The sequence below is a fragment of the Rhodotorula toruloides genome, assembly GCF_000320785.1.
Source record: "Rhodotorula toruloides NP11 unplaced genomic scaffold Scaffold5, whole genome shotgun sequence".
NCBI lineage: Eukaryota > Fungi > Basidiomycota > Microbotryomycetes > Sporidiobolales > Sporidiobolaceae > Rhodotorula > Rhodotorula toruloides.
The window spans coordinates 718,221-741,907 of NW_015622965.1; the positions used below are offsets into that span (position 1 = coordinate 718,221).

At 62.1% G+C, this 23,687-nt stretch overlaps 8 protein-coding genes across 8 annotated transcripts; 5 read left to right on the plus strand and 3 right to left on the minus strand.

Moving 5' to 3' along the window:
- Positions 1-122: 122 nt before the first annotated feature.
- RHTO_07002 (SEC7-like domain containing protein) lies at positions 123-5,190 on the plus strand (the record flags this gene model as incomplete). Its single annotated transcript, XM_016420661.1, has 10 exons — positions 123-923; positions 984-1,061; positions 1,118-2,547; positions 2,614-2,729; positions 2,794-3,263; positions 3,323-3,634; positions 3,692-4,048; positions 4,107-4,637; positions 4,700-5,100; positions 5,157-5,190. The coding sequence occupies 10 exons, from the start codon at positions 123-125 to the stop codon at positions 5,188-5,190; spliced, it is 4,530 nt and encodes a 1,509-aa protein (XP_016275062.1).
- Positions 5,191-5,385: 195 nt separating this feature from the next.
- RHTO_07003 (acetylornithine aminotransferase) lies at positions 5,386-7,183 on the minus strand (the record flags this gene model as incomplete). The annotated part of the gene is made up of 6 exons (XM_016420662.1): positions 5,386-5,761; positions 5,822-5,901; positions 5,963-6,058; positions 6,123-6,221; positions 6,275-7,047; positions 7,105-7,183. 6 exons carry the CDS (start codon positions 7,181-7,183, stop codon positions 5,386-5,388), a joined length of 1,503 nt encoding a protein of 500 aa, XP_016275063.1.
- Positions 7,184-7,326: 143 nt separating this feature from the next.
- RHTO_07004 (AP-2 complex subunit beta) lies at positions 7,327-10,106 on the plus strand (the record flags this gene model as incomplete). The annotated part of the gene is made up of 9 exons (XM_016420663.1): positions 7,327-7,367; positions 7,480-7,552; positions 7,615-7,638; positions 7,696-7,839; positions 7,900-8,264; positions 8,320-8,534; positions 8,593-8,806; positions 8,862-9,219; positions 9,273-10,106. 9 exons carry the CDS (start codon positions 7,327-7,329, stop codon positions 10,104-10,106), a joined length of 2,268 nt encoding a protein of 755 aa, XP_016275064.1.
- A 175-nt stretch (positions 10,107-10,281) lies between these two features.
- Positions 10,282-13,364, plus strand: RHTO_07005 (protein tyrosine phosphatase; the record flags this gene model as incomplete). The annotated part of the gene is made up of 6 exons (XM_016420664.1): positions 10,282-10,305; positions 10,444-10,671; positions 10,749-11,099; positions 11,153-11,281; positions 11,337-11,706; positions 11,761-13,364. The coding sequence occupies 6 exons, from the start codon at positions 10,282-10,284 to the stop codon at positions 13,362-13,364; spliced, it is 2,706 nt and encodes a 901-aa protein (XP_016275065.1).
- Positions 13,365-13,376: 12 nt separating this feature from the next.
- Positions 13,377-14,616, plus strand: RHTO_07006 (uncharacterized protein; the record flags this gene model as incomplete). The annotated part of the gene is made up of 3 exons (XM_016420665.1): positions 13,377-13,572; positions 13,627-14,391; positions 14,462-14,616. The coding sequence occupies 3 exons, from the start codon at positions 13,377-13,379 to the stop codon at positions 14,614-14,616; spliced, it is 1,116 nt and encodes a 371-aa protein (XP_016275066.1).
- Positions 14,617-14,738: 122 nt separating this feature from the next.
- RHTO_07007 (capsular associated protein, glycosyltransferase family 90 protein) lies at positions 14,739-17,186 on the minus strand (the record flags this gene model as incomplete). Its single annotated transcript, XM_016420666.1, has 4 exons — positions 14,739-14,813; positions 14,874-15,135; positions 15,200-16,145; positions 16,205-17,186. The coding sequence occupies 4 exons, from the start codon at positions 17,184-17,186 to the stop codon at positions 14,739-14,741; spliced, it is 2,265 nt and encodes a 754-aa protein (XP_016275067.1).
- A 969-nt stretch (positions 17,187-18,155) lies between these two features.
- On the plus strand, positions 18,156-19,780 carry RHTO_07008 (triose phosphate/3-phosphoglycerate/phosphate translocator; the record flags this gene model as incomplete). The annotated part of the gene is made up of 7 exons (XM_016420667.1): positions 18,156-18,393; positions 18,504-18,581; positions 18,646-18,847; positions 18,903-19,149; positions 19,202-19,591; positions 19,646-19,709; positions 19,770-19,780. 7 exons carry the CDS (start codon positions 18,156-18,158, stop codon positions 19,778-19,780), a joined length of 1,230 nt encoding a protein of 409 aa, XP_016275068.1.
- A 143-nt stretch (positions 19,781-19,923) lies between these two features.
- RHTO_07009 (Armadillo-type fold domain containing protein) lies at positions 19,924-23,668 on the minus strand (the record flags this gene model as incomplete). The annotated part of the gene is made up of 8 exons (XM_016420668.1): positions 19,924-20,106; positions 20,169-20,392; positions 20,468-20,603; positions 20,658-22,184; positions 22,241-22,969; positions 23,076-23,432; positions 23,499-23,560; positions 23,629-23,668. 8 exons carry the CDS (start codon positions 23,666-23,668, stop codon positions 19,924-19,926), a joined length of 3,258 nt encoding a protein of 1,085 aa, XP_016275069.1.
- Positions 23,669-23,687: the final 19 nt, after the last annotated feature.

The following is a 23,687-nucleotide window of genomic DNA, read 5'->3' on the forward strand; positions in this document are numbered from 1 at the left end:
CGGTGGTGAGCGTGTGGTTCACCTCCAAGGCTTCGCTCGACTGATGAAAACGGGTTGTCAACGAACAACGCGCCGCTCTCGCCCGTTTGGCTTGGTGCTGAGGGTGATACGGTCTACGGACCATGCTACAGGCCGCTGCACAGCGCCTGACGCGCTCCTCGCCTTCCCAACCCGCATCTTCTCCCCCGCTCGAGCCGACGACTGAGCGCCAGCAACGCCGGCTCTCGCGCATCTCGCCGTCCGAGTTCGACTCCGTCCTCACGTCCGGCGAGACCGTCAAGCTCAACACCGGCACGGGCGGGCTCGCAAGCGACTCTCCAGAGGTGCTGGCGCCGCCCGAACCCTCTCCCAGCCCTGAAACGCCTCGAACAAAAGTCTCGAGTCGGCGCGGGAGCTCGAAGGGGATCGGAGCGTTCGCAGTGAACGGCTTGCCTGGGCGGGGGCAGATCTTGAGCGCGGGAAGTTCGCCGGAGTCGGTCAGGAGCGTGAGGAGGAGGAGAGACGATGATGCCGTCGAGGTGCTGGACTCGTACCAGTGGCCTGAAGCGGGAACAAGCACGCAGAAGCAGACGGTCAGCAGCGGGCGGAATGGCGCAGGCGGCGACCCCTTCCGGCAACCTCCTCGAACCGTCTCGCCAGAACGGGTCCAGCAGCCTCTCTCATCCGTTCCCACTGCCGCCAACCCAGCTCGTTCCGAGTCTTATCATAGCGTCAACACCATCGGCTCGAACGGCGCGAACGGAGGGAGAGGCCGTCTCTCGATATCGACGATCTCGACGGGGTCCTACGTCCATGTCCCCTTTCCGCCTGTCGAGAACAAACCGCAGACGGCGACTCAGCCACAGTCGAACAGTTCGACTGCGGGCTTCGACTTCAGCCCACTGCGTAAGCGGGTGTCGTCGAGCGAAAGCATGGAAGGCAAGGTTCGTCTGCTCCGCTCGTCTCGCCTGTCGCTGCTCGGCTAATTAGCTAACGGCATACAGATGTCGATTGCCGGCACGATGAGGCGGACGAGTCGGTTCTTCCGGAAACTGGGTGGAGTAGCCACTGGTGCCTCGAAGGTGAGGAGCGCCTAACTCGTGGACGCGACTTCGCTGACCGCAGCCTCCCCTAGCAGAGCACACCGAGCTCACCCCTCCCGCAAGGCGACTTCTTCCCGCATTCCACCGAGTCGCCGCCACTTCCGCCTCTGCCTTCGCCTCTCACCCGCTCCCCCGCTTCACGCCAAAATTCCTCGCCTCGTCAGAACGTCGTCGCACGAGATCCGCGCGTCAACCGCAGAGACATCCCTCAGCTTCCTTCGACAAGTCATCTGCCTGGCTCGCCTACCGACTCGTCCTCGACTGCGATGCTCCGGGACGACTCGAATAACTCGCTGCTATCCGCGCAAAGCCGCAGCTCGGCCGGCAGCGGCTCGCGACGGCGGAGAAGTCTCAGCCTCAACTCGGTCAGGATTGATGGGAGCGGAGCGGAGGGCGGATTAGCAGTTCCGCAGCAGCCCGAACGAGCGCGTCGACCCAGCAGCCGCACAGAGGATGATCGCCTTCGACGCGAGCTACGAAGATGGCGACTTGGCGTCGACGGTGTACTCGGTGCTGCGGGTACTAGCACGACGCCAAGTCCCAGCTCCTTTGGTGGCAGCCCTTCGCTGGCGAGCCAGTCCAGCCCGCAGCTCGAGCGTACGGCGTCGAACCTCAGCGCAGATCCTCGTCCGCCTTCACCATCGCTCTCGCTCGGCGCCGAGCAGCGGAGAGCGTCCGTACCAGGCGACACGAATAAGCCCTTACCGTCACTCGCGGCGTACCGGTCAGCCAGCCTGCCAACCTCGAGCCTGGCGCCGCAGCCGCCAACGACCGTTGCTGAGCGACCATCTTCGTCAGAGGGCGACACCCCAAAAATCCGCCTCTTCTCTCCGTCCCGCTCTGGGTCCATCTCGTCCGCTGTCACCGTCAATCCGGCCTCTCTCGCGCGAGGTTCGCTTACTCGCGGGTCGGTCTCCTCGATCACGTCGACTGAAGATGGAACTGGCATCGGACTTGGCCTCGCAGCCATCACCGAGACCTTGCACTCTCGCGACAGTACTCTCGTCTCGCCTGCTGCCCAGCCCGCTACTACACCCACCCGCGACACCTTCCCGACTGTCAACGACTCTCCCGCACGACTCTCGCCCTCGTCTGCCCCTGCGACGGTCAGCAACCGAAGCAAAGGCGACCGCGGGTCGATTGTCGCGCTGGGCTCCTCGCTGCCGGCGAGTCTCGCCGCTTCTTCCGTCAGTCTCTCTTCGTCGATGGGTCCTGGCGGCTCTCGCTCGAAGAATCGAGCAGCGAAGGCGGCAGAGGCGGCGGCGGAAGAAGCCATGACGGACGAAGAAGTCGAGGAAAAGGCGCGAGTGCTCGCAACACGGGCCTGGGACGAGGACGAGACGTTTCTCGAGAAGCGGAAGATCGCCGAATGGCTTGGTACGGCGGGTCGCCTGCGGTCTGCAATGCTTCGCCTCTATATCGACCATTTCGACTTCGCTGGCTTGCGCCTTGACCTTGCGTTCAGGTGCGATCGAGGACCTTTTACTCTTGCGCCAGGACTCGCTGACACCTGCAGCTCTTGTTCCCGCAGGAAGCTTTGCGGCAAGCTGTACCTCAAAGCCGAGACGCAGCAGGTCGATCGTATTCTCGAGCAGTTCAGTCGGCGCTATTTCGAGGACAACCCTTCTTCGCCCTACGGAAGCCCAGGTGCGTCGAGCTCGGTCAGCATGTTTCGCTATAGTTCTCGCATGTGTTGAATGTCTTTCTGCAGACGTCGTCCATGCCGTCTCGTACTCGCTCCTCCTCCTCAACACCGATCTCCACGTCGTCGACTCGACGACCCGCATGTCTCGCCAGCAATTCATTCGCAACACCCTCGAGGCAATCAACGCCCAGACTGGCTGGCCGAATCCAAATGTCGCGCTCGCGACGCCGCCCGTTCTTGTCGACACGCCTCCCGCTCTTCCGGACGCTAGTGCGTTCGATGGGTCGAGCGCCCGTCCTTCCACCGCAGAGACTGTGACTGGAGGCGCCGACTCGCTTGCTGCGAAGGATTCGCCTGCGCCTGCGTCGATCCCCCTTCCTGCTTCACCCGCTTCCTCGCGACCGGCTACCGCCAACAGCCTGGACCGCTCGACGAAGACGGTGATCAACGTCCCACATCGCAGCGAGAGTGCGGCTACCGTCAACTCGACGCAGTCGAACAGGACGCCGTACGCGAGTATGCAAACGGTTCTCAAGGTGCGTGCGAACCTTACCCTCGCTATGATCGCCACTTACGCGGTTTGCCCTCGATGTAGGACATGTACAACGCGATCAGAGCGCAGCCGATCTACCAGACCTCTGTCGACAGCGCCTCGCACCTCAATCTCCCAGAGCATGGTGGACGGCCATCCTTCTCGCTCGCGCCGTCAAACTCGCCATATGCGACATGGAGTGGCGGTGTCAACAGGTCCGCGAGTCGGCGCAGCTCGCAATCGACTATCAGCGGCGTTTCATCCATGGCGTACAAGCGGTCGAGTATTCGCGGCATCGGCAGCTTCCTCGGCGCTTCGTCTCTCGAGCTGGTCAGGTCCTCAAGCCCGACGAGCAGCGCTACGTCCCTCAGCGATGTGAGCGGCTTCTCATCTCACTGTCAAGCTTCCGAGCTAACTTAGCGGTCCGCGCAGGAGCGCTGGAATACCGCCTACGGCCTGCCTTCGCAACATCACGCCGTCCCGACAATCGGCTTCGCCAACAGTCTCTCGAACACGATCATCCGCGAACAGCGCGAAGACGACAACGCCTCGGAGGCGAGCACGATCGAGGTGACCGACGAGGAGCTCGCTCTTCTCGGCGCACCCTGGGCGAAGGAGGGTCTCCTTCAGCGCAAGCATTACTGGGAAATGACGGGCAAGCGCGCGAAGGACAAGAGCTGGTCTCAGGTCTTTGTCGTCATCTCGGCGGGGGAGGTCAAGATGTTCAGGTTCGACGGGAGCGGGGGCAGCATGCGCGGCGGAGCTGGTGTCGGCGGCGGCGACTGGACTGTACGAGACGTCTCGTCTTGTCTTCGCCAGGACACGATGCTCACACTCGCCTTTGCAGGCAAGCGCGTCCAACGCCGGCTCGATCAGCCTCATCCACGCGCTCTGCTCTTCGATGCCGCCTCCCGGCTACAGCCGCGACCGCCCGCCCTGCTTCGTCCTCACGATGCCGAACGGCGGGTCCTACTTCTTCCAAGCTGGCACGCCCGACCTCGTCGCCGAGTGGGTGTCGACCTGCAACTACTGGGCGGCGCGTCTTTCGAAAGAACCGTTGCCCGGCGGTGTCTCGAACATGGAGTATGGCTGGAACCGCGTCGACCGCTCGAACGACGACGAGGACCGCGAGGAGATCGCCAGCATCCGCAGCGGTCACAGCCGAATCAGCTACGCCGGCTCTGCGTTTCACTCGGCGACGTCGACCACCAACGGGAACGACCGCATCCACATCAACGAGTGGAAGGCGCCCGAAGTCCCTCTCGTCCCGAGTAATCTGCCAGAAGAAGCGCAGCTAGAGGCTCTCAAGCGTCACGCGACGCTGCTTCGGAAGGAACTGCTCGAGCACAACACCATCCGGACGTCGATGCTTCGTCTCGTGCGTTGCGCATCCACTTCATCTCGACCTGCGAAGCTGATCGGATCGCATCGCTTCTGCAGTACTCGCCTCGCAGCTCGAACGCCAGCAAGGCGCAGGCGAACTGGGAACGCAAGTCGAAGCACCTGCTCGCCGAGAACGTCAAGTACAACACGTACATCGACGCCCTCTCGAGCGCTATCAAGTTGCGCGCCCTGCAGCGAGGCAAGAAGGAGGTCGAGGCGATGCTCGAGAGCGCGGACGCCGACGCGGACGACGAAGACGAGCTGATTGCGTCTCTCTCGCCGTCGGACGGTCCAACCTCTCCAGCTGTCACCGCCACGTCGACGCCGCCCTCTCCCGAGATAACCTTTTCTCCCGCTGTCAGCGAACCCGTACCGGAGCCTGCCAGCCGCCGCCAGTCGCGCTACGATTCCGCCTCCCAAACGTCGGTTGCGACGAGTCGCACCGAGTTCTTCGATTCGTGAGTGTAGGCGCCTTCTTCACAGTAGATACGCGCTGACATGCATCGCTCTCCAGCCATGGCGATAGTCCTCCGCCGAGCACACCCTAGCCCTTTACCCCTCGAAACGATACCTCGCAGCTTCCACCTTCAGTACCCGTCTCGTTTCTCGCAGTTGGATACCCCTGCAAGCTCGTCTGCTCGTCCTCTGCTGCTGGCGAATCGTCGTCCGAGAACCTAGGGAGCATAGTACTGCAAGCAAGCGCGAACAACCCAATCCGTCTATCAAAAAAAGCCCTACCGAATCTACAAACCCTCCTCCTGCCGGTTGAGCACGACCAAGGACGACTCGAGCACGTCGACCACCTTCTCGACGTCCGCCTCCGTTGCGATCAAGCTCGGCACGAACCTGACCGTCTGCCTGCCGCACGACAGGACGAGGACCCCTCGCTCGCGCATCAGCTTGACGACCTTCTGAACGTACTCGTCGCGCGTCAAGGGGAGACCGAGAATGAGTCCTCGGCCGCGTGGAGGCCCGGCGACAAGGCGGGGGAAGAGGGCGTGCACGTTGGCGAGGCGCGCCTTGAGGGAGTCGCCGACGGAGGAGACGTTGGAAAGGAAAGAAGATGCACCGATGCGCGAGACGACGTGGTGCGCTACTCGGGTTTGCAATGGCTGGCCGCTGTTGGTACGAAGCGAGATTAGTGAGGAGAATGAGCGTCGTCGAGCTGGGCGGACGCACCCGAAGGTCGTGCCATGGTCTCCAAGCTTGATTACATCTGCCACCTTGTCCTTCATCATAATTGCGCCGATGGGAACGCCCTGCGAGACAGAGACCGGTTCAGAAAGGGTCTTCGGGCTCGACAGATCGAGCGCTGCTCACATTCGCCAGCGGCTTCGCCATCGTCACAATGTCCGGGTGGCAGTCCACCGGCATTGATCCGTGCGCCCAGAAAGACCCGGTCCGCCCAAGACCGCACTGAAGGAGAGAGAACGGTTAGTCAGAGAGGGGGACAGGCAAGAGCGATTTGGAGGCCACGCACCTGAATCTCGTCGAACACCAACAATGCACCAACATCGTCGCAGCGCTTGCGAAGAGCCCGGAGGAAGTCTTCCTTCGCCTCGAGAATGCCGCCCTCTCCCTGTTCACGCTTCGGGTCAGCACTGACAAGGAGGAACGTCGAACTTGACGCACCTGGATAGGCTCAAGGATGACACCGCACGTCTTCTCCGTCACGACCTGGTTGATGCTGTCGATGTCGTTCATCGTCGCAGGCACGAAGCCGGGGACGAGAGGCGCGAATGGCAGCTGGTACTTCGGCTGCCAAGTCGCCGACAACGCGCCCATCGACCGACCGTGGAAGCCGTCGCGGAACGAGACAATCTCGACCTTCTCGTCCGTAGGCGCAGCGACGCCCTTCTCGGCTCCCTGCGCATTCCGCATCGCCGAGACGTGCTTGCCGTATTTGCGGATGAACTTGAGCGCGCCCTCGTTCGACTCGGTGCCCGAGTTGGTGAAGAAGACCTTCAAGCCGCCATCCTCCGCCTTGCCGTTCGCCTCTGCCTGTCCAGCCGGATATCCCAGTCCACCGAACTCCTTCGTCTTCTGCACCAGCAAGTGCGCCAACTCTCCCGACCACTCGTTGTGCCACAGGTTGGCGACGTGCACGAGCTTCCTGCTCTGGTCCTGCAAGACCTTGGCGACGCCCTCATCGGCGTGCCCGAGAGCGTTGACTGCGATTCCTCCGCTAAAGTCGAGGTACTCGCGATCGTGCGAGTCCCAGAGCTTGAGGCCCTTGCCGCGAGTGAGGATGAAGGGAGGGCGGGCGTAGGTGTTGAGGGTCACGGAGGCGTGCTTTGCGAGCTTTGCCTTGACATCGGCAGGGATGGAGTCGTCGAGGTGGGTCGGCTCGAGGTAGTCGGTGCAGGCCTTGGCGCTCGCCTGGGTTCGAGCAGACGTCGCAAAGGCTGTATCGCACGGGTCAATAAGGCCATCCTGGCGCGAGATGGCGAGGAAGGGCGCACCTCTGCCTTTGACTGCTGATGAGAATGGCCCAGGGCGAGCAGCGGCGACGGCGCCACGAGCGGACAAGCGGGACAGCATGGGAGACCAAGTAGCTTCTACAGAGCCCAGCAATGACCCTCAGCAGCGGTCTGGAGGGTTGATGGCGAGTGGAAAGCCCCCAACTTGTGAACTCGCCGCTCTCGCTCCCTCGCACGGCTGGCTGCTCGAACTTCGCTGCAAGAATGGCTGACGCGAAGTTGTTCCAGCGAAATAAGCTGCAGGAGTGCGTCATACGTTCTCGCCAGACCGTACGAGCGTGTACACGGCGGACGAGGCAATGTGGGGTCGATGCGGTGGACGAGGGCGAGCTGACCTCTCGTGAACGTGCTGGACAGGCTGAGGGCAGAGTTGCAGGCAGACAAGAAGGACAAGAACTTCAGCCGGCGCAAGACGGTGCTCAAGCGGGTGGTGCGTCCTCTTCCTCTCCTCTGACCTCGGCACCCTCGCTAACGCCCTGTGCGCGGTGACAGGTCGCGAGCATGACGATGGGACAGGTGCGTACTGCTGTACGTGTCACGGACATCACCGCTGACCGACTGGCCGCCTCGCAGGATATGTCGCCGCTGTACCCCGACGTCCTCGCCTGCCTCTCAATCCAGGTCCTCGAGATCAAGAAGATGGTCTACCTCTTCCTGGTCAACTACTCGCGCGTGAAGCCCGAAATGGTCAAGCACGCCCTGCCAGGGCTACTGTCGGTGAGTCGAACCCTCTTCGCTCGCTTCTCGAAGGCAACCAGGCTGAACCGCCGTCCACAGGACGCCAACGACTCCAACGCACTCATCCGCGCTCTCGCTCTCCGCACAATGTCCTACATCCCCGTCCACGAGGTCCTGCAGGCCCTTGTCGAACCCTTGCGGCATTGTCTGAAGGACCGAGATCCCTACGTCCGCAAGACGGCCGCCATCTGCGTCGCCAAGATGTACATGCACGACCGGCGGATCGTCGAGCGCGAGAAGTTTGTCACGGCTCTGCGAGACCTGCTCATGGACCCAAACCCGACCGTCATCGCCAACGCTATCGCAGCGCTCACCGAGATCAGCGAGCGAAGTGACAACATTCACCTCCGGCTCAACTCGGAGATCACACGGCGACTGGTTCAGGCGATGGGTGAGGCATCCGAGTGCGTTCCGCTGGCCTGCTCTGAACGAGCTTATCTAACCGCCCCCCGTCGGCAGATGGGGCCAGACCTACATCCTCGAATCGCTCATGTACTATGTCCCCGAGGAACACGAAGACGCCGAACTCCTCGCCGAGCAGATATCGATCCGACTACAGCACTCGAACTCGGCTGTCGTCCTCGCGACTGTCAAGGTCATCCTCTACCTCATGAACTACATGGGAAGCGAGCAGGCGGTGGACGACATGTGCCGGCGACTGAGTCCTCCTCTTGGTGAGTGCCGAGTCACTTCGCAGCGGGGTCCTCGATTCTCACCAGCTCAGCTACATAGTCACGCTCCTCTCCTCCGGTCCCGAGGTGCAGTATGTCGCATTGCGAAACATTCACCTCATCATCCAGCGACGACCATCCGTCCTCCGCAACGAAGTCAAGGTCTTCTTCTGCAAATACAACGACCCGATCTACGTCAAGCTCGCCAAGCTCGAGATCATCTACCGGTTAGCGAAACCGAAGAACGTCGAGCAGGTCTTGGCAGAGCTCAAAGAGTGCGTCCATTTTCTCCACTGTTCTGTGCAATCTACTCACGCCAGTACTGCGCAGATACGCCTCGGAGGTCGATGTCGAGTTCGTGCGGAAGTCCGTCCGGACAATCGGCCGACTCGCCATCAAGATCTCCTCAGCCGCCGACTTATGCATCTCCGTCCTGCTCCAGCTCGTCAAGACCAAGGTCAGCTACGTCGTACAGGAGGCGATCGTCGTCATCAAGGACATCTTCCGGCGGTATCCGAACCAGTACGAGGGCATCATCGGGACGCTGTGCGAGAACCTCGACGCGCTTGACACGCCCGACGCGAAGGCGGCGATGATCTGGATTGTTGGACAGTACGCGGATCGGATTGAGAACTCGGACGAGCTGCTCGATGATTTCCTCGTCACGTTTTTGGAGGAGCCGGTCGAGGTGAGTCCACCTCTCGTTCACCTGAGCTCATCCAGCTGACCTTGTGCCCTTAGGTCCAACTTGCGCTGCTGACGGCGACGGTCAAGTTGTTCATCAAGCGACCTACGGCGGGACAAGAGCTCGTCCCAAAGGTGCTGAAGTGGGCGACCGAGGAGGTCGACAACCCCGACTTGCGCGACCGCGGCTTCATCTACTGGCGCATGCTCTCGACCGACCCAGCAGCAGCGACCGACGTCGTTCTCGCCGACAAGCCGACCATCTCGACCGAATCCGAGGCAATGGACCGAGGGCTGCTCGACCGCCTCCTCCTGCATACCGGCACTCTCGCATCGATTTACCAGAAGGAGGCCGTCAGCTTCGTACGCGGCGCACGACCGAAGTACCTGCAGGACTCGCCCGCGCTCAGCCAGGAGGCGAAGGACAGCTACCTCGAGGCCCTGCGATTGCCGTCCATGCCGAAGGTCTCGGCGGCCACCGGTGGCGATGCGCCGAGCCTGCCCCCTCGGCCGTCTGCAACACGGCAAGAATCGAGCGACGCGATTGGCGGCGACGAGTACGGGATGGGAGCACCTCGACCTGCGGCCGGCGCAGGTTTGCTCGACGAGGTGGACGAGGACGACGAAGAGGAAGGTGCGGCGCTCAACCCGGCTTCTGCGTCGTCGAGCGCCGACGATGTGCCGGCAGGCGGGTCAGGCGCGGCAGGAGGAACGCCTGCAGACGACGGTCCCGACGACCCGCTCGACCCGTACGCGAGTCTGGCGAGGATGTCGCTCGACGGGTTCGGGACCTCGGGGATCGCAGGCGGCGGCAGGGCCGGAGATGCGGACGAGTATGGGTATTCGGGGCCTCAGCCGGTGAACGGCGGGAGGAACGACCTTTTGCTGTAACTACGCCTTCGCGGCGGGTGCTTTGCAACTCTGCGCGTCGTTGTTGACGCCAATGCGCGAACCTGCTTCCGTAGAGAGTCTGGCGGTGTCTCCTCCTCGCCCTCTTCCTCCTGCACTTCACCCTTGAACCGCTGTCTCCCCTCTTCTCGCTTTGGCTGCGCTCGTACGACACTGGATGGACGCAATCAGGGCGACTACGGTGCGCTCTTCCCGCCAGCTGCCGCGAGCACTCCTCCCGCTCCCTCCTCGCCGCGTCCGAGGGGATCGCTCATCACGGGCGTGCGAGACCAGCTTGTGGCCTTTCGCAGGACTGACAGGATGCTTTCATTCCCTGCAGGTCCCTTCGGTTCGCTTCTCGCGCCGGCATGGCTCTCTATCCTCCTCACCCTCGTCAGCCCCACTCTCTTCGCCGACACCTGGCTCGCTCCACCTCACGACGAACCACCTGATCTTTCAGCATAAGCGCGATGGTGGGCGGACTACGGACAGCGGACCGAGCCCGTCACAAGAGGCGGAGGCTTCGAATGGATCGCAAGTCTCGTCGAAGCAGGACGACGAGGTTTGGGTAAGCAGGCGTTTCCGGCGCTGAGACGAGGTCTACGCTCTTGCAGGATCAATCAAGCTGATTAGACTATCTCGCAGGTCCCCCTCTCGATCTTGCACTCCGTCACTCGCTCTCCGCCCTCCTTCACCGGCGAGCCCTCCCCTCTCGTCCTCCGCACGCGGTTATACGAGACCATCGAGCTCGTCTTCGACTCTCTCGACGAGGCAGACGCTGTGTGGGACAGCCTGAAGGGTTTGTGCGGATCCTTCTCGGCAGGCGGGCTGGAGAACCGATATGCGTTCTTCTGCAATGATGCGGGCAAGGCGGACAGGAAGGGGAAGGGAAAGGCGAGCTGGGACATCTACAGTGCCGAGGAAGAGTTTGCGCGAATGGGATTGGGGACGAGGAGCAAGGCGTGGCGGTTCACCGACATCAACGCCGACTTCCAGGTGAGCCCGCTTATCTCAAGCCTTCAGCCGTTGCTGACTCGCTACGTCGCCAGTTCTGCCCATCGTACCCGGCCAAGATCGTTGTCCCCGCCAAGATCTCCGACACGACCCTCTCGTACGCCGTCAAGTACCGCAGCAAGAGCCGTATACCAGGTCTCGTCTATCTGCACTGGGCCAATCTGGTGCGCATCCTTCCTCTTGCTACATACATCCACTAGCTCACACCGACTTCCGCAGGGCTCGATCACACGCTCGTCCCAGCCCATGGTCGGCATCACCCAGAACGCCCGCTCGATCCAGGACGAAAAGCTCATCGAGGCCATCTTCTCCTCGCACTCTCAGCACTCGCACAAGTTCCAGCCCATGTCCCTCGGCGACCCGCTTTCCTCGTCCTCCTCTCTCGACCTCGCGTCAAGCGGTCAAGTCGTGTACGGCGCGACCGCGACGAACGTCATCATCGACGCCCGCCCGACCAAGAACGCCTACGCCAACTCCGTCAAGGGCGCAGGGACGGAGAACATGCTTTACTACAAGAACTGCAAGAAGGAGTACCTCGGCATCGACAACATCCACGTTATGCGGTCTAGCCTCAACGGCGTCTTTGATGGTGTGTCCCGCGCCTCTCTCTCGTTGGCTAAACAGCTGACCCTTCGATGCACAGCGCTCGCCGATGCCGAAGCTTCTGGTCGCCTCGACCGCTCAGCACTTCGCCGCACGAACTGGCTCTCGCACCTCACCAACATCCTCGAAGGCGTCCTTATCGTGCTCCGCACCGTTCACCTCTACAACTCGCATGTACTCGTCCACTGCTCCGACGGATGGGACCGCACCTCGCAACTCTCGGCTCTCCCGCAGCTCTGCCTTGACCCTTACTTCCGGACCGCACGCGGCTTCGCCGTCCTGATCGAGAAGGACTGGATCTCGTACGGCCATCGCTTCGCCGACCGTTCAGGTCACCTCTGCAATGACCGAGTCGACTTTGTCCAGAAGTCGGGCGCCGACGTCTCGACTCAGCAAGCCTTCCTCGCCTCCGTCACTCGGCAGTTCGCATCCTCTTCGCACGCCTTCAAGGAAACCTGCCCAGTCTTCCAACAATTCCTCGACTGCGTCTACCAGATCCAGCGGCAGTTCCCGGACCGCTTCGAGTGGAACGAGCAGCTCCTGCGGCACCTCGTCCACGAGACGTACGCGGGCGCGACGGGCTCGTTCCTCTTCAATTCGGAGAAGGATCGCGCCGACCTGCGCGCACGGACGAGGACGAGGAGCGTGTGGGGGACGGTCTTCGACGTCGACGAGGCGGGCGAACTCAAGCTCAAAGCGGAGTTCCGCAACCCCGACTACAATCCTTCTCTCGACAATCCCGACTCGAAGGCGCACGACGCAGATCAGGGTGTCCTCCTTTTCGACCCGCAGAACGTTAGGTGGTGGTTCGAGCTGTTCGGTCGGTCCGACGACGAGATGAACGGGCGACCGTTTGCGAATGACCCCGGCGCCGCGCCGATCGAACCGACCGTTACCGAGTTCAAGGTTGTCGAGTCGCCTGAAGACGACCCAATGACGAACGGCCTCATCGCGCAAGCCGGCTCGCTCGTCCTTTCCGACTCGCCCGCCTCCCCCGTAACCTCCCCCTCCAATCTCGCAGCCCCTCTGCCTCCGTCACGTTCCTCTTCTCCCGCCGCCTCGCGCCAAGAAGCGATCCTCTCGCAGCAGCAGCTGTCCGAGACGGTCGCCTCGGTGCAGAAGCTCGGCTGGTCGGCGTGGAAGAGCGTGCGGAAGTTCGGCGAGGATGCGGCACGTCAGCTACAGGAGCAGCAGGCGAAGCGAGCAGCCGCGGCGGCTGCGGAGGAGGCGGAGCGACGAGAGAGCGGGTACGCAGCGGACGAGCGAGCAGCGCGGGATGCAGGTGGCGGGGGAATGTGGAGCAAGCTGTCGACGAGCAATCCCTGGGCGCCTGCGGCAAACGACGAAGCACCGGCTACAACCTCTGCTCCCGCCTACAAACCGTATCAGCCTCGGCACACGCCGAACTCCTTTGCTTCGACTCTTTCTGGGACCGAACCTTCTGTCCCAACACCCGCTTCAGCACCCTCGTTTCCTCAGCGCACTCAGCGACAACCCAGCAGCACGCTCTCGATCAACCCGTGGGAGACGGTCTCGCGCGAAGAGGCGAGTTTGCCTGACCCCGCCGGACCGACTGGTCGTCCCAAGGTGCAGAGCGAGGCGGAAGGACGAAGCGGTGATCCATTGGGCGTAGGATTGGCATGAGCGTGGGTGGCAATGCAGGCGACGCTCGCACCTCTCGGCATCCGCGCAAGTCCGAGGATGCTGGCGCCTCCTCCCGGCCTCGCTCCTCTTATCTCTCCCTCCTACACCTCTCTTATGGCTTCGGCGGCGACGAGTGTGACCTTGAACGACGCGGACAGCAGGATCCAGTACTCTACCGGCTGGGCAACCTACATCAAGGACCAAGGCGGTTCGTTCCTTCTCTCCTGTCGGCTCGAGCGAGGCTGACAGCCCTTCGCTCAAGGCATGAATGCGACGGCATGGTTCGGCAGCGACTTCCACTCCTGCGCCGCCGACAATCCCTTCTACACTGCGCCTGCTTGCAACGCTACCTTCTCCTTCACCGGCCGGGAAGTTACACTTGTCGGCGACTTCAACCCGAGCCAGCAACGCTTCTACGTTATTCTCGACGATGCCCTCCCTTGGCGGTGGTACAACGCGTCGGCGCTGGCGCCGAACATCCCGGTTCGCACTCCCGCTCTCAACTACAACCGCGTTCAGATTCGCGGTCTTCCCTATGGCGCGCACAAGATCACCTTCGGCCAGGATCGCAGCGACGTGATGGCCAACGGTATTACGCTGGACTCGGTGAACTACAACACGAACACGTCGGAGGAATCTCCAGTCTGGACGAGCGACTTCATCCCAGCCAAGCCCAATCCCGCCTACATGTACTCGACGCAAACTGTGGCGAATCCGACACCAAGCGCGACATCGTCTTCCATCACGAGCGCGATCTCATCCACGACATCGTCAGCCGCACCATCCGCGACAAGCCAGCCTTCGCACTCGTCCTCGAACACCGTCGCACTCGGTGCGGGCCTCGGCGCAGGCTTGGGCGTCGCAGCGATCCTCGCACTGACGGCGCTGCTGTTCTTCGTAAGGCGGAGACGGTCGAGCGGGACTTCGGTCGATTCAAAGTCCTACGTTTCGAACGGACTGGACGTTCATGGCGCTGCTCGAAGCGACTGGGGCGGTACCCAGCATGTTCCCTCGCCTAGCACGTATGGTGCGCTCAATCCATTACTCGAACCTTTCCGCAGAGCTGCGCTGACAAGTCCCGTCTAACTTCGCTCCAGCTCCCTCCGCCGGCATTCCCGAAGTCCAGGAGCAGGCGCATTCGCCTCTCTCGGCACAAGGCAACTCGCCATACTACTCATCGCGATCGCAGAAGAACCTCTCGGTGGAAGGTCTCGACAGCCCCCTCACTTTCACCGCGCGAGGTCAACTCTAAGGACGCTTTCTCTTCCCTCAAGTCCTACTTCTCTATCTCTTCATTTCCTGCTGTGCAGGGGCATGCCGCAATGGATATAATGCAGTCGTGACTGATATGCGATGAATACGGCGCTCCGCCGATTAAGCTTCGTCATCCGAATCCTCGTTCGCCGTGACGAGACGCGCGTACTCCAAGCACAGACGGAATACGTAAGCCTGCAAACAGCGCGGTGTCAGCGGAAGAAATCAAGAAGGCGCAGCGAGCGAGAAACGCACTTCCATGTCCTCCTTCCGCAAATGCCGCTGCTTCCACGCCGCACCAGCTTCTGCGATCTCCTTCAGCGCCTTGTCCGTGTCGAACGGCGTCCCATCGCCGTTGTCGGGGAGCTCGGGGAGAGGCGAAGGGCGTGTGAGGACGGTCGGAGCAATGGCGGAGTGGTTGCCCCGCTTGCCGACGAGCGAGGTAGGGTAGCCTTCGAAAAAGGTCTGGATGTTGTGCAGCTCGGAATAGGACGACGAGAGCGGGATGTAGTGTTTCCTGCAAGTCGAGAAGGTCAGTGGTCTGTGAGAACTGAGCAAAAGAGAGGAAAAGCGAGGCGCACCAAGGCTGCGCCCATCCTCGCCAAAACTCGCGCTGGATACTGCTCTTGACAACCGCGCTCTTGCTCTCCATCAAGGCCGGGAACCTCGGCGAGAAGCCAATCTCGTCGATGTCGAGCACGAACTTGTGCTTCCACGCCTCGCTCATCGGCGCAGGCGGCTCGACGCGGTAACCGAGTGAGCGGAGGTACGAGCACTCGCCGAGTGAGGGGTCGCAAGCCATGGCGACGTCCGACGTGGCCTTGTTGGCGATAGCGATCGGGACAGACAGCGCCGTGATGGACGCCGTCTTGGGCTCGAAGCCGACGAGAACGCGATTTGTCGCCATCGTCTCCTGGTTAGCCATCTTGACGAGCCGCTGCTTCTGGAACGACGAGCCATGACCGGGCGGAGTGTCGGCTCCGCGAGTGACTTTGCCTCGCCAGTACGACGTGTTCTTCTTGAGCGCCCAGTCGATGTCGGTTGGACTCTTGGTCAAGCCGCGGCGGAACTCGGCTTCGTAGGTAAACTCGGACAAGGGCGACCAGTAGTGGTGGGACGGAATGAGGATGTCGGCGAAACCAGCCGGCTTGGAAGGCGAGAAGACGGGGTAGAGGTATTCGATGCTGCGCTGGTCCGAATAGAACGCCGAGTGGAGCGTGTGAAGAGTGGGGTAGTCGCAGACGTTGAAGTCGGCGTCGAGCGCGTGGCTGAAGGTCATCTCACGAGTCGAGGGGAGGACCGTCTTTGACTTGACGCGGCGAGTCTGGGGCGCCTCGAGCTTCGACGTCGCGCGGCCCTGGACGACGAGCGCGCCGTTTGACTCGGCGGACCTGACCGTCTCGATCAAGCGGCGGGCGGCAGAGTCGGTCGGGCACGAGCGGCGGTACGCCTCCCAGACGGAACCGTCCCGCTTCCACTCGGGCGTGAAGTTCTTGATGATGGGCTTGATCATTGGGTCGGTCATGTCTGCGAGAAAAGCTGTCAGTCTCGGGATTCTTGTACAGCAAACTCGCACGCGGACGCACTGATTGGCGGCTCGTCTCCCTCGAGGCCGTAGTCTGACTGGTACACCTTCTTCTGCCTCCTCGGCAAGACTCGCCCCTCAGGCTTCTCGTTGATGGCGATGTCCATGTCGGGCAAGTCGCGCACGAACGCTCCAATCATCTGCTGGAACGCATGCGCGGGCGCCCACTTCCCGCTCTTCGAGTGCACCTGCGCGACGCCGCTGCGGATCGAGACGATCGAGATGCCGGGCACTTGAGCGAGTTCAGCGGTTCGGCGACGGATCTCTTGAGGCGTGAGCGAGCGGAACGGCTGGAGGTCCTCCATGAGCTGGTCGTACTCGTCAACGAGCGAGTGGTTCCGCCCTTGAGTTGCGAAAGCGAACCATTTGTCGAAGCCGGGAGGAGGCGACATGCCGTACCGGGCCTTGTAGGTTCGGGTCGCGCGGTCGAAGGTGAGCGATTGCGACGAGACCTTCTTGTCCCACTTGGCGCGGGCTTCGGTGAGGAGGGGGACGATGGGATGAGGCGCGGAAGGGCCTTCGACTGTCGCGAGGAAGCTCCGTACGGGCGACGGCATGAATGAGGCAACTTTCGCGGCGTGGTGCTGGGGGATGAAGGAGAGTCGTACGAGGAGGACGATGAAGAAGAGGATGCCGAACATGCCCAGGAGGAGCTTGACGAGCGTGTCGAGTGGCGAAGTCGCCCGCTTGCCCTTCCTCTCCTCGTCGTCGAACCCGCTGCGTCTGAGCAGAGTGTCCCCCTCGCCCGCCGATGCACCGTAGCCCTGCCCGCCGTATCCGCCATACTTTTCGCTCCCTGGAGGAGGAAAGTGCGCCTTTCTTTCGGCATCAGGAGAGGGAGGAGGCGAGATGATGGGTGTGGTGGAGAGGTTAACGGGGATGGCAGAGTGGTCGGTTCGAAGGGCTGCGGGCGTGTAGGCTGACGTCGAGGCGTACGCTGGCGAGTCTGGAGGCGCAGGAAGGCCGTCCTTCTGCGCGCTCATCGTTGCGACGGCGTGCAGTCACGTCTGCGAGGTCGCGAGTGATGAGGCTGGATGGGTTGCGAGATGGAGGTGGCGGCGCGGTGTGGGTGTACGTGGGCGACGTCAGGTGTACTCTAGCAAGTCTTCGAGGCTGTCCAGTCTTTGTCAAGCAAGAAGAGAGCGTTTGAGGAGAGAGACGAGGTGTTCAAGCGAGGCGAGTCTCGACGCGGCTCTGGAAAGCAGCGGGCGGCTTGACAATCTTGCTTGCAGGGGAGTCGAGATTGACAACAAGTCTACAGTACGCAGACGCCTTGTCTGGACAACGCGATGCATCAGTGGGAGGAAGGATCCGCCGGAATTGTCGACCCGACTCCCGCCCGCGTCCGCGAAGACGGTCTGTGTGTCATCAAGGGGTGTTGCACCTGGGTCAGAGATGTGTGTCAACAAAGCAATATCCACCTCGGTATGAATGGGCCGGAGAATCGAAGGACCAGGAGGAAAGCGAGGTCCAGAGAGCGCAGAAGCAGGAGAACAGCGACATTGACAGGCGCTTTCGACGCGGGTCATGCCGCAAAGGCTCTGCAAGCAAGTCTCTTGTATACAGCAGCCTCGATCAGCGGGTCTGACGAGACGGAGTGTTGGAAGAGAGGGTGAATGTCCCGTCCTGCGTTTCCTGCGCCCGCCCACACACGTAGAGCTCCGGGCATGTCGTGCTAGGGCACTCAGCGCGTCACAAGTCCCCAACAGAACGACGGCAAGCCTGCCAGACGTGCGTTTCGTTGTTCCCACCCTTCCCGGACCTCGAAGTGATGAAATGAGAGCGGGAGGTGGGCGGCATTCGGCGGGTCGCTGAGCGCGTCGGTCGAGTTGTGAGCATCTCAAAGCACGACAGTAACGAAGGCAGCCCCAGTCGAGCGGTGAGACGACAGCCAGCGAGCGGTTGGAGCCAGAGAGAGGTTCGCCTCCTCCCGACGCCTGCCATCCGCCACAATGGCTGCTGCTGCGCCTTCTGGCGGCTCGTTCCTCCCAAGCCACTCGTCGTCGCCATCTCTGCCGTCCAGACCTTCGCTCGAGCGGAAGAGCAATGTGGACGGGAAGGATGCGAGGACGCTGCTGAATGGCGGACCGATGGCGCCTGTGAGCGAAGGGCGGACGCGGCGAACGATCGTGCCGGTGTGGATGATTGTGCTCGGGTGGATAGCGCTGTCGGCGGTGGTCATCTTGATGAGTGAGTCTCCGTTCTCCTCCTCGACGATCACCGGAAACCCGTAGCACGCCAACATTCGATCTTTCGCGTCCCGTGTCTCGACAGAGCTGACGAACGATTCTCTTGTGCAGACCGGGACATCCTCGTTGAGAAGCACTTCGACCACCCTGTTACCCTCACGACCCTCCATCTCATCTTCCAGACTTGCGGTGCGCTGCCGCTTCCTCTTCAAAACAAGAAAAAGCGTTCAACTGACGTTGAATCTCTCATCAGCCACGCGCCTGCTGCATCGCTTCACGACGCTCATCTCGGGACCACCGCCTGCGGAAGAGTACGCCGCAGTCCCGCTCACAGACCCGTCGGAACCTCCCGAGGACGGTAACGAGGAGCATGCGGCGTTGGGGAAGAGTGCGCAGCTTGAGCGGTGGAAGCGGAAGAGCGTCGAGATGGATTGGGACACCTGGAGGCGGCAAATGTGCGTGATTCCCTTCCACAGCTTCTTTCGCTCACTGACACGCCTTCGTCCGCAGCCTTCCCATCGCCCTCCTTTTCTCCCTCTCGCTCGTCCTCTCCAATGCCGCCTACTTGTACTGCTCAGTCGCCTTCATCCACATCCTCAAGTCCTTCGCACCCGTCGCCATCCTCCTCGCCGCCTTCGCCTTCCGAACAAAGGCCGTCTCGCTCCGCCTCTTCGGCATTGTCGTCATGATCTCGGCGGGAGTAGGAATTGCCAGCTACGGCGAAGTTGACTTCAGCCTCATCGGCTTCTCAATCCAGGTGCGTGCGACCGTTACCGTGCGAGAAGTCCCACTCATACCTTCGTCCGCAGATGGTCGCCATCGCCATCGAAGCAACCCGTGTCACCCTGATTCAAATTCTCCTCAACCCTTCCTCCGCCGCAACGACTGCCTCGCCCGACTCGCGTCCTCCCGCCCCGGCCATCGCGGCTGGCATGTCACCCCTCAAGTCGCTGTATTTCTTCGCCCCAGCCGGCCTCGCCATCAACATCTTCTTCCTCCTCGTCCTCGAGGGCTTGCCAGCGATTCGAGCAATCCACAAACTCGGCGCATGGACGATCCTCTCGAACGCCAGCTTGACGTTCGCCCTCAATCTCTCGGCTGTCATGCTCATTGGCGTGAGCGCGATGGTGCTGAGTCTCAGCAAGATCATCAAGGACATCTTGATGGTTGTTGGGCCGGTCCTGCTGATGGGCGAGAACGTGGGTCTTCCCGCTTCCCACCCCTGGAACGAAGGCTGACCTGTGCGCGCACAGCTCACGCTCATGCAATTTGTCGGTTACGCGGTTGCGACGGTGGGAATGGTCGTGTACAAGTTCAGTGCGTCCCGACTCGCTGAGTTGTCCGCTTTCTCCCAGCTGACTTCCGCTCACTCGCCAGCGCCCAACTGAGCTCCGCGCTGGAAGGATGTCATAGACGGGTGTTATAGGAGTCGGTATGCAGTGCTCTCGATGTTTTGGCTGTTGTAGAGCATCTAGATGGGGCAAGACAGACACTTTCCACGCTTTGTACGGCTCGATTCGCGGCTCCGAGTCTAAGGCCTCCGCTTCGCAACATAGTACGCCAACAAGTTCTGCTGGTCCGGCTCAAGTCCTCCGATGAGCTCGGCGAGTTTGCCGTCCTGACCTGAAGCCGACGGGTCGAGCGCGACTTGCGCCGAGACGAGCGCCATGATGGCGGCGCGGCGGAGGTCGGCCGACTTGGCATCGTTCAAGGCCTGCAACTCGGGAGCCGGTTAGCGCGAAGATCTCTAGAAGCGGGAAGCGGGAGTGGACGAACCCGCTTGAGCAAGTCGGCCGACTGTGGCAAGACGTCTTCAAGAACCGCGCCAGGCAGTTGCTCGAAGAAACCGCCCATCAAGCGGAGGCCGAGGGCGAACGATCGTGCGAGAGCGTCGGAAGCGGAAGTCGTCGAGGCGGAGGACAGATAGGCGGAGAGGGAGGGAGTGAGGGCGCCGAGGCCGTAGAGCGGCTCGAGACGAGAGGTGAACGAATGGGCGATCGCTTCGGTAGCGGCGACAGACTACGAAGGTAGAGGTCAGCACGGTGCGATGCAAAATGGCAAAGAGAGAGAACAACTCGCCGAGCGAGATGGATCCTCGCGCAGCTTGAAGAGCAGGTCGAAAAGGTCGGCCTCGGAGCCGGTGAAGCAGGGCGACTGGTTCTCAACCAGGTCCTTGAGCAGAAGGAGCGCGGCGTCGCGGGTCATGCCGGCCTGCACGAGGAGTTGGTGCGCTGAGCGGCTGGAGAGGAAGTCACGAAAGCGTACCTCGGGAGCATCAGTTCGCAGCAGGAGTGCCTTGACCCCCTCGTAGACCTTGTCGAAGCGCCTGTCGCCCTGCCAGAACTCGTTCGTCGTGATCTTGTCACCCTCGCCAACGTCTCGCCCGTTCGTCTTGCTCGGTGTCGGAGGGTCCGCTCTGCGGACTCCCTCGTCCTCGTTCTCCCGCACCGGTCGCTCCTTCGCCAAGCTTGATAGCTTCCGCAAGGACGTCGCATCGATCGACAAGTCCCGCAGAGACGTAAGCAAGCCGTCGATCTCAGCCTGCTTTTCCGGCGAGTCTGGCGCAAACGGCGGAGGCGGCGCCAGCGCCTCTGTCCGCTGCACCCACCAGCTACCGCGACTCGGCCCCGCACCGCTTCCGTCGCGTGGATCCGGACTGTCCTGCAAGACCGCTTGAGGTCGCGCCAGTCGCCGTACCGCGGGATTCGCCGGCGTCTGCATCGCCGCAGTCGGCAGAGTACGGTTAAGTTGCGGTGTTCGAGCAACAGCATCGTCCCTTGCCGAGGGAAGGAAGGCTTCCTCCTCGTCCTGCGCGATTTCGAGCAGTCGCTGCGCCGCTTGCTCAGCCTGCATTGCTTGATCTCGCAATGCCTCGTCGACGGGTTCGGAGACGGCGCTGCTATGCGCTACGCGCATGGAGGAACGATTCGGAGTACCGTGTGCGAGGTTGTTGGCGGATCGGAAGGAAGGCGAGACTGGCGGGCGAGTGGGCGTTCGGAGGATAGACGGGCCGGGAAAGGAGCGAGCGGGAGAGAGCGCTGGGCGAGATGGTGACAACTCTGGGGTGAGGGTCGACAAGACACGTCGTGGTCGTTCAGGCGTCTGGGCTTGTTCCGCCTCCGCCTGCTCCTCCTTCTCCGCCGCTGCCTTCTGCCGTCTCGCCGCGATCATCATCTCCCGAACGCTCGGCTTCTTTGAGCCCCCTGCTTGACCCGTCGCAGTGCTCGCGGACGGTCTCGCCTCGACCGGCGAGTCCAGCTTAGGCGCATCTCCAGCCGGCCGCACCTTGTCGAGCAGTTTCCTCGCGGCGGCATCAACCGAAGCCGCAATGAGAGCTGCCCGGTCCGGCCAGACTCGCTCAAACTCCCAGAAGGCCGTGCGACTCGTCTCCCGGACCTGCGGGTTCGCGTCTGCCAGCCCCTTCTGAAGGGCCGTCTCGAGGTCGGCAAGACCGCCAGTGTGCTCTATCGCACTTTTCGAAGGCCGGGCGTAACAGCGAATGACGGTCAGGACATGCTGGGCGGCGAACTGGCGGGCTGAGGCGGTCCTTTCGGCGAGGGTGAGGAGGATGAGCTGAAGCGTGCGATGGTGGTAGGTCGAGTGCTGAAGAAGGGTCGTGACGGTATTCTGCGACGCCGCGGCGACGATCTTCTTCGTCTGACCGGCGACGGAGAGGCAGTGCGAAAGGAAGCCGTCGAAAAGCGGTTCGAAGAGGTCGGCTGGCAGTCCGTGGGCGAGTTCGGACATCAAGGTGAGGGCGGAGATGGCGAGCGTCGTGCGAAGGGACGACGACTGCGAAAGAGGGGGTCAGCGAGATCACTGATTGTAGGTGGATGACTGCAACTCACGACTTTGATGATGCCGTCCTGCGCCTCTCGAACGCACTGTGCAAAAACGCCTCGCAACTCTCCCTTCGCTACGCCGCCGAGCAGCATTCCCCGTATCCGCGCGATGCTGCGGTCCCGCACCGTCCAATTCTGCTCGGTTTCTTTACCCTCGAAGCCCGACTTCATCGCCTCAAACTCGGCGAGCAGGTCACGCTCCGAAGCGATGTAGACCGGCAAGAGTTCGGCGGAAGATGGCGTGTGTACGTTCGCTGTGTCGGGGGGAAAGGCGGCGGAGGGCAGGGAGGATAGCAAGGAGGGGGGTTGCCGTGTCGAGCTGGACGACTGGGCGACTGCGGCGGCTCGCGAGCGAGTCATCCGAGTTGGAGGCGCTGTATCGGACGTCGCTGGTGCGGACGATTCGCTTCGTGCGCCTGAGCTCGTCAAGCTGCCTTGGCTCGGACTGCGTTCCATCGCAGGAGTCGATCCGCCCAAAACCGCCGTCAAGATCTGCTCCTGCACGCGCTTCGACACTTCCATCTTCGCCATCGCCTTCTTGAGATCGGCTTTCGCCGCTGAGCTGACGGAGGGGTGGGTGAAGACGGCAATGCAGGTGTGCAGGGCGAGCGAGCGAACGGTCGAGTCGGAGTCGGAAAGAAGCGGCAAGAGAAGGGGCGTGAAGGGGCGGAGCGGAGGCAGTGGAAGGCTAGATTCGGGCGCGGGACATCGGATGGCGGCAAGGAAATGCAAAGCCTGCGGTAAGAAGCATCAGACGGCGAGAGGCTGTGGATCGAGGAAGCGTCAAACTCGCCTGCTCCCGCGCCTTCGCATTCTTGCTTTGAAAGCCATACTCTTGCACGCCTCGCTCAACGAGCTGCCAAGGGCCCTCCTTGTCCTTCGAAGCGCCTGTACCAGCTGCGACGCCCAGTCTCAAACTCGCCTTTCCCGCGCTGATCACGCTCTCGCGGGCCAGTTCGCGAGTCGCGGTCTTCGCATCGCCGAGCTTGTCGAGCGGGAGAAGAAGGGTGAAGACGCTTTTGAGCGTGTGCGCGAGCGAATTCACGGTCGAGGTGGAAGAACGGGTCGCGTCAAAGTCGGCGGGCACGAGCAAGGGGAACAAGGATGGAAGACAGGCGAGGGCGGCATTCGAGACGTGCGAGTTGTTCGACTTGAGCGATTGCCGGACAAGCTGGGCGAGCTGTTCAGGTTCTGCGACCTGTTCGAGCGAGAAGTGAGGTCAGCGAGACAGACTCTAGGTCGGGATGGACAAGGGTTGGCGCACCTCTTCGGCATGACTGAGCTCCTCAGCTAGCCGGTGCAATGCCTGTATCCGCCTGTCGTTGTCTGTGGGCGTCGAAAGTCGCGAGGTTCAGTGAGCGGTGTGGGGTCGAAGCGGGACGAGAGCGGCGCACCTTGGTGAACCAGGTCCGTCTCCAGCCGTGTCCAGTCCATATTCGTGCACTCAGCAAGC